The sequence below is a fragment of the Cicer arietinum genome, chromosome 2 (genome assembly GCF_000331145.2).
Source record: "Cicer arietinum cultivar CDC Frontier isolate Library 1 chromosome 2, Cicar.CDCFrontier_v2.0, whole genome shotgun sequence".
NCBI lineage: Eukaryota > Viridiplantae > Streptophyta > Magnoliopsida > Fabales > Fabaceae > Cicer > Cicer arietinum.
In genome coordinates, this window is record NC_021161.2 from 5,217,899 (window position 1) to 5,226,384 (window position 8,486).

Sequence of the window (8,486 nt, forward strand, 5' to 3'; positions counted from 1 at the left end):
TGTGAACCCTAATTGTTAATAAAATAAAACAACAACAAAAAAAAGGGAATTGGACGGGCAGCTTTGAAACCAAAGTGGAAACACAAGAACAACCTATCGTCTAGCACCGGTGATCGATAACTATCCAGAAAACTTTCTCCATTTTCGCCCAAATCTGAGTATGTTATTTCATTCATTTAACTAGTCCATTAAACATAATTTTCCAGAATTTTAACAACCTCAATTTCTCTCTAAAATACCCGACTTCTCCGTTTGTCGAATTCATTATTTTGCACCGTTCTCCTTCACTTTAAGTCCGATTTGAGTGAATCCAAAGCCAAAACGACCTTGTGAAAAGTGGATATATTATCCACTGATTGGTTTTCTGATTTATGGTAATTTTCCTTGACCGAATTTCGAATTTATTTTTTAGAGTATCTTCTCATATTTTATTTTTAACGTTTACCCATAAACTGTCGAGTTAGATCGACTGATGGACAAAGAGTCAATGAATAAAGGATGTTTGCTCATGGAATCCTATTCCTGTGTGAAAGCGTCCAAATAAGGTAAGGGGTGATAGAGCGTTTGAATTCATGAGTGTAATATATTGTGAGATGAATGGGAAAACCGTATTTCCCAACGATTCATCCGGGGCTCTCTACGTATGGAAGTAGCCCTTTGAGGTATAAATTAATTAATGTGAAAATATGGAAGTTGTGAGATTAAAATATAGAATAGAAATATTTGTAGGGTGTTGATTAATTTAATTTATTTGAATGTGTGATATTGATATTATTGTGATATTAGGTGTCGAATTAAATTTATATATGTGTGATTAGATGAGTTTATGTGATGTGATAACAAAAGATGGATGTTTTGTGATAATTTTATGTAATGATGATGATGTACGATTAATAATTGTGACGTTATAAATTTGTGATAATGTTTGATTGATGATAGTGATGCTATAAATTTGTGATGAGTTTAAGTGATGATGATGGTAGTGATGTTCTAAATCGTGATGAGAATATTGAATTAACCTCATAGTTGATGAAATAATGGTGATTTCAATTTGTGTATGAGATGACGATTTTAATGGAGTATCATATACCAACGAGGGGAGAAAATAAATATTGTGAATTTGTGAAGTGGAGATTATTTTGTCATCATATAGGTAGGGCCTGACAAGCCTAGTGATTCCGGGGAAGTACAACTGAATGAGCCTGATCGTGGCGGTCTGCTGTCGAGCCTTAAGGCAAGATTGATAGACCTTGGAGGTATTCGGGTGGGGAATTCCTAGGTGACTTGGAGGTAGCACTCCAAATGTCGGGAGCTACCACGCAACACACGTTTACCTCGACTGTCACGTATATGTGTCTCGGGTTGAGTTGAGGGGGTCTATGAGGACAGGGCCAAATTGAATTTTCCGTCCACCGGGATGGTGGCATAGTATCAAACGTCCTAGCTAAGTACTTCAGAGTTAGAATGGTACCACATTGTGAAGTAGAGTCTAAGCTCATGCATAGCATTGCATTTTCTTGTGATTGTTTTGTTGTGATTAATATGTATTATGTGTGATAATAATTTATGCGATGATTTGATGTTACAGTGAAGTGTATTGATTTTCTTTGATTTTGACTATATAATGTGATGTTTTTCCTTGAAGAATGTTTGTGTAATGATACGGTTTATTGATGATTAATAGCGTGTTCATCTTATTTATATTATACTATCAACATGATTTCAAAACTCACCTCCTTCGTTGTTTGTGTTTGACTGGCTTGGCCATGCGTTTGGGAAATCGCAGTTATTACAGGTTAATGAGTCTCCAAGTTCAAGTTTGGGAGAAACCCCGCTCTGATAGGTGATACCGGGAATTAAGAGTTGTAATGTGTATTTTACTTATGTTATTATAAATGACTTTTTATATGAAAACTTAGTACGAGTAAATCTAGGGAATTAAATCAAGAAATTCTAGTTAAATCAAGTTCATTGATATTGTACTATTTTAATTGAGGAACAAAGTTGAATTGTTACATGTGTATTTAGAGAAACGTGGTATCGTAAATTAGATATTAAAGTTTTTATTCTCTTTAACAGATTTTCTTTATCCGCTGCAAGTTTTCTTCAAATAATTTAGTATATATTATTATAAATGTTATTTTGGGGTTTAGAGTGTCACAGGTGCGGCGATGTTCTTATTACTTTAGCAGGGAATGATAATTTTTGTTTTGGAAAACGGCGGACAGAAAACAAGCAGCAAAAACTAATAAAATCATCTAAATATTTGTAAAATTAGTTAACAGGCCATGCCTACATTACATATACCAATTGGATTCTACAATTTAGCTTGTCCTATATATTTTAAGGTATCATTATTTTTTATTTATCTATTTATTTTAAAGAAACAATTATTTGGATATTTATTTAATTTTTAATAATATGTTTAATTAGGTTTTATTCTTCTATATGGATCTAACCCATAAAACACATTTTTATAATAACTATAATTATTACTATAATATTTCTCAAAATCAACCCATTAAAATACTATCATCTTTATAGAATAGTCAAAACAATAAAATAATTAAACATAACATCAACAATTTATATTAATTACTAAATCACAATAAAATATGTATAAAATCATCATGTCATATGTTATATATAAAAGTAAAGAAAATCAATCACAATATTTCTAACATCTCAAGATAGTTATTTATAAAATAAATAATTTAAAATAGAAAGTAGTTATAAATAATTGAAATATAACTATGTACATACTTAACATCAATCTAATGCACAAAAAAATATTACATTAATTGAGTACACGTATATACACGTAAAATTGCATAAAATCTTTTTTATTTATTTTAAATATTAAACTAAAATACTATTACTTTTAAAAAAATAAATATAATATAATAAAATATTTATTATTTATATCGCTCATTAAATATAATGTGTATCAAACTAGCACATCATAGAAAACATTCATATAACGAAAATTAATCACAAAGTTTATTAACATATATTTTATAATAATTTTAACATCAAATAATTATTTAAAATCCTATTTAATTAATAAAATAGTTTATCATAAAATTTAGGGTGTTAAACCGACATAACCAACACAATCAATCTAATTACAAAACTAAGTGCACAAAGTAGTGATCCTAAAGCAAAAGCTCATTACAAGAATTGTTTGTCGAATTTTAGAGAAAGCGAAGGAGCCCTTGTTGAGGTTTTCGAAGCTCAACAACTCTTAAAGAGTGGAAATTACAATGGTGTGAATTTGCATGCAAGTTCTATCATGACAGATGTTGATGATTGTATTTCAGCTGATGCACCTGGTAGTCAACCTTTTCACGATACCTCTATGCTTCCAAAACACGCTGGTGTTGTCACACAAGTTTATCAAATTATTCTTATTTTGACAATTTTTTTGTTGAATTAGAATATTAATCATAGTTTATATTTTTGGTTTTTTTTCTTCCTTATTTGGATAATGTTGCAACGAATTAGAAATGTCATGGTTTGAATGTTTTTTTTTTGTGTGATATGAAATAAGACTCTATTGATTATCATCAATAACTCAATAAAGAGATACGAGTTTTCGCTTTGAGTATGATTGTTTAAGTGTTGGAATAATTGTTTTGAAAACTCTTGCAGTTGTCTTCCCCTTGATGTTCCTGTTTGAACTTCAATAGACATGTATGTATTTTATTTCGATCCAAAATGTTCTTTTACAAAATCATAAGGGTTTTGTATTGTATGGAAAACGTGAATGAGTTATTGAATGGTTGTGAAGTGTCGGTCATTTGTCTTAGAAGCATGAGCTTTATGCAAAAAGTGTGACAAAGCGTATCATTGCCCTTATTATCCTAGTTGCCCTTGTTAGTGGTGTACAAGACCCGATCTATCCCGCGAATCCATAAGCAATGGGTCCCAGAAAAACTAAGGACAAATGATTCATTTTTGTTATTATTTTAGGTTATTATTAATTCATCATTTTTTTAAAAAATTAATCACTAACTTAATAATTTATACTTCGTAAAACAATATTATAAGTTGACTATTCTTGAATGAATTGCCAATTGGTAACTGTGACACCCTAAACCCCCAAAATAATATATATATATATATATATATATATAGAATAATTTATATCATATTTCTTTTAAATTTGCAGCGGATAAATAAAAATATGTTTTCAAGAAAATAAAAACTTTAATTTTTAATTTAAGATATCACGTTTCTCAAAAATCAAAAGGAACACTTTAAACTTTTTTACTCCATAGTGCAATCTCAATAAGCTTGATTTAAGTATAATTACTTGATTTAATTCTAAAACCTTACTAGTACTTATAAGGTTTTCATACAAAAGTAGTTTCAAAATAAATAAGTAAAATACAAATAACAACCCTTATTTCCGGTATCACCTAACAGAGCAGTGTTCCTCCCAAACTTGAACTTCAAGACTCATTAACCTGTAACAACTACGATTTCGAAATTATGTTAATATTATAATATAAGTAAGAAGAACATGCAACCATCATAATAGATCGTATCATAATCACATTACGATATATCAAAATATTTAAGTAAATAGTATCATATTATAAAATCAAATTCACTCAAGTAAAATAATCATCTCATTATATTATGCATCAAATCATCTAAGAGTAATTATTATTACTTTTGAAACACATCAATCACAACGAAACATTCACAAGGAAATACAATGCTATGCATGAGCTTAGACTCTACTTCACAATGTGGTACCATTCTAACTCTGAAGTACTTGGTTAGGAGGCTTGATACTATGCCACCATCCTGGCGGACGGACAATTCAAATTGGCCTTGTCCTCATAGATCCCATCAACTCAACCCGAGACACATATACGCGACAGTAGAAGTAAACGTGTGTTGGGTGGTAGCTCCTGACATTTGAAGTGCTACCTCCAAGTCACCTTGGAACTCCCCACCCGAATACCTCCAAGGTCTAACAGTTTTGCCTTAAGGCTCAACAATAGACCGCCACGATCAGACTCATTCAGTTGTACTTCCCCGAAATCACTAGGTTTGTCAGGCCCTACCTATATGATGACAAAATAATCTCCACTTCACAAATTCTCAATATTTATTTTCCCCCCTCGTTGGCATATGGTAATCCATTAAGACCTTCATCTCAAACACAAATTGGAACCACAACATTCTCATCACAATTTATAACATCAATGTCATTAGTTACACGTCATCACATATACTCATCACAATCTTATAGTATCAATCTCATCAATCATACATCATCACGTAGACTTATCACAAATTTATAACATCATTTTTATTAATTATACATCATCATAATCACCTAAAACTTATCAAAATGCATCCACCTTTTATTATCACATCACCTAAATTCGAGAGTTTATGGGTAAACGTTAAAAATAAATTCGAAATTTGGTCATGTAAAATCACCATAAATCAGAAAACTAATCAGTGGATAATATATCCACTTTTCACACGGCCGTTTTGGCGTTGGTTTCACTCAAATCGGGCTTATGGTGAAGGAGAACGGTGCAAAATAACAAATTCTACAAACGGAGCAGTCGGGTATTTTAGAGAGAAATTGTGATGGTTAAAAATAAGAGGAAGTATATTTATTTGACTAACTAAATGGATAAAATAACATACTGAAATTTGGGCGAGAACAGAGAAAATTTTCTAGAACAGTTATTGATCGCCGATACCAAATGATAGGCTTGTTGGTGAGTTTACTCTTTGCTTATACGGCTGTTGCAGCTCCTTTCTTACTTTTCTTATTTTTAAAAGACCCGATCTATCCCGCGAATCCATAAGCAATGGGTCCCAGAAAAACTAAGGATAAATGTTTTTTTATTGTTATTATTTTAGGTTATTATTAATTCATCCTTTTTTTAAAAAAATTAATCACTAACTTAATAATTTATACTTCATAAAACAATATTATAAGTTTACTATTCTTGAATAAATTGCCAATTGGTAACCATATGTAACTTATTTCGGGTTCGAAATCTATGTTTAATTGTTTTTCTAAAAGAATGTGCAATGGTTATTATTTGTCTCGTCTTGGGACAAATCTAGTCTTGTCTTTATTTCATCGTGTACTTAATGAATCTGCAACTTATAGGGTTTGATCAGGTTAAGGGACGGGTAAGAATTTAAAATTTGACCTCAATAAAATATTGGAACCGGATAAGAGACACACCAAACCTGACCTTTGTACACCCCTAGTCCTTGTAGGTCATCAGGAGGTTGTTTCGCTTCTTTTGACCTCCAACTTGAGTTAAGAGTTTGACTATTGATTTGAGTAGTATTGTTATTCTTTATTGTGAGGTTTTTACTATGAAGAATGAGTTGTCTTTAAAAGAAATAATCATAATCTTCTTGTATACAATTCAAAATGTTTCTTTATAAATCATATTATTCTTTTATAAACCAAAATGTTATTATAATCAATCTGCAGTTCAAGTAATGTATGGTGTTTTTGATTTATTTCATGGTGAGATTGTTGATTGTTGTATGACTATAAATCAATTAAAATAATATGTTAAATTGCAACATAATCAAAATCACGATCAATGATTAATTAACTAATGTTGTTTATGCTCAAAATACTTTATTTAGAATTTTACCTTAACATAATATACTAATAATGTTGATTGTACATTTTTTATTGTCAAAAGTTAACTAAGAATTCATTTAACCTATATCTATATATAATATATACAAAATGTAATCAAACATACATTGTTTATACAATTGACAACAAACAACCACATTCCTCTATTTTATAGTTATACGTGTCACTTTATTATAGTAAATGATGCATGTAAATAATCTTTTAAAATTACTTTCTTTTTTCTTGATAAAAAAAAAAATCAATGGTTATAATCAAAACAGTACACTATGAATTATGTAAGTTTTTAATTTTAATAATCATGTTCTTTTTACCTTTTAATTATAATTAATTTTTATTCAAATGTAAGTGAACCCAAAAAATACCATATTTATTAATCAACATACACTTTTATTTTCATCTATGTTTTATGGGAAGTACTTTTCATCTTATATAACACATTATTGAAGATATTTTGAGGTATATCCACATTGCTTAATTGAGGTGTACCCACGAAGTAATTATAATAATTTCTTATTTAATTATAATTTTGGATATCATTCTTATTTATAAATAAAATGAGATTTAAATTGATTACGTTACTAACAAGTTATTCTCATTGTCTCTAAAATTATAGTTAAATAAAAAGTTATTATAGTTATTATAACAATTTAAAAATATTACATTACTTAATTAATATTTTAAATTCTTAAAAGTCATTAAAATCTTGCAAAGCTTTTTCAAATTCTCAAGACTTTTAATGTAAAAATTGACTTTTAAAATATTAATTAAGTCATATACTATATATGACAAGAAATCATATAATGTGAAGAAAATAATTTTTAAAATACAAGACCAAATTATACTATATATGTATACCTAGACGATTACTAATAAATCAAATATGTATACCTAGACCATTATTAATAACTCAACTATATAAAGACAAATATGTATAAGGACAAAAAGTTCTATATAAACTGTCAGGGGCGAAGAAAAACCAATATTACAATTACAAATAGAGAATTGAGAAGAAGCAGAAAAAAAAAAAAATACAATATGTCTCGTTTCTCACTGATTGCACTTGTGTTTCTTTTATGTGTTGCTTTGTCATCTGCAACTAAAGTTGTGGATATTGGAACCATTTGCAAGAAAGCAAAAGATCATTCTTTTTGTTTAAAGCTTCTCAAATCAAAACCCGGTGGTGCATCTGGTGATCTCGTTAGTCTTACACAATACACTATTGGTGTCCTTCGTACCGAAATAACCAACACAATCAATCTAATCAAGAAACTAAGTACACAAAGTAGTGATCGCAAAGCAAAAACTCATTACAAGAATTGTTTGTTGAATTTTGGAGAAAGCGATGGAGCCCTTGGTGAGGTTTTCAAAGCTCAACAACTCTTAAAGAGTGGAGATTACAATGGTGTGAATTTGCATGCAAGTGCTATCATTACAGATGTTGAAGATTGTATTTCAGGTGATTCATCGGGTAGTAAACCATTTCATGATACCTCTGTGCTTCCAAAGTATGCTGGTGTTGTCACACAAGTTTCTCAAATTATTCTTATTTTGACAAATTTTTTGCGGAATTAGAATATTGATCATAGTTTATAATTTAGGATTTTTTCCTTAATTGGATAATGTTGCAACGAAGTAGAAATGTCATAGTTTGACACATTTTTAAACACAACTACAAGTGACCCTCCATACAATCTCCCTCTTCATTTACTTTTTTTTTTCTTTTACTTTCCCGCTTTTTATCGCTCTTTTTTCACTTTTATTTTTATCTTCTTCTGGGAAAATAAACCTAACACATTAATTTTCTCTTTCTTCCATAATTCCT

General features: G+C 29.6%; 1 protein-coding gene across 1 annotated transcript; it reads left to right on the forward strand.

Annotated features, from left to right (window-relative positions):
* The first annotated feature begins 7,699 nt into the window (after positions 1–7,699).
* On the forward strand, positions 7,700–8,236 carry LOC101508850 (pectinesterase inhibitor-like). Its single transcript, XM_004515400.1, has one exon. The coding sequence runs from the start codon at positions 7,700–7,702 to the stop codon at positions 8,234–8,236; it is 537 nt and encodes a 178-aa protein (XP_004515457.1).
* Positions 8,237–8,486: the final 250 nt, after the last annotated feature.

What these genes read in the sequence shown, in the direction of transcription:
- LOC101508850 (XM_004515400.1), top strand. Translation starts at nt 7,700, where the DNA reads ATGTCTCGTTTCTCACTGATTGCACTTGTGTTTCTTTTATGTGTTGCT.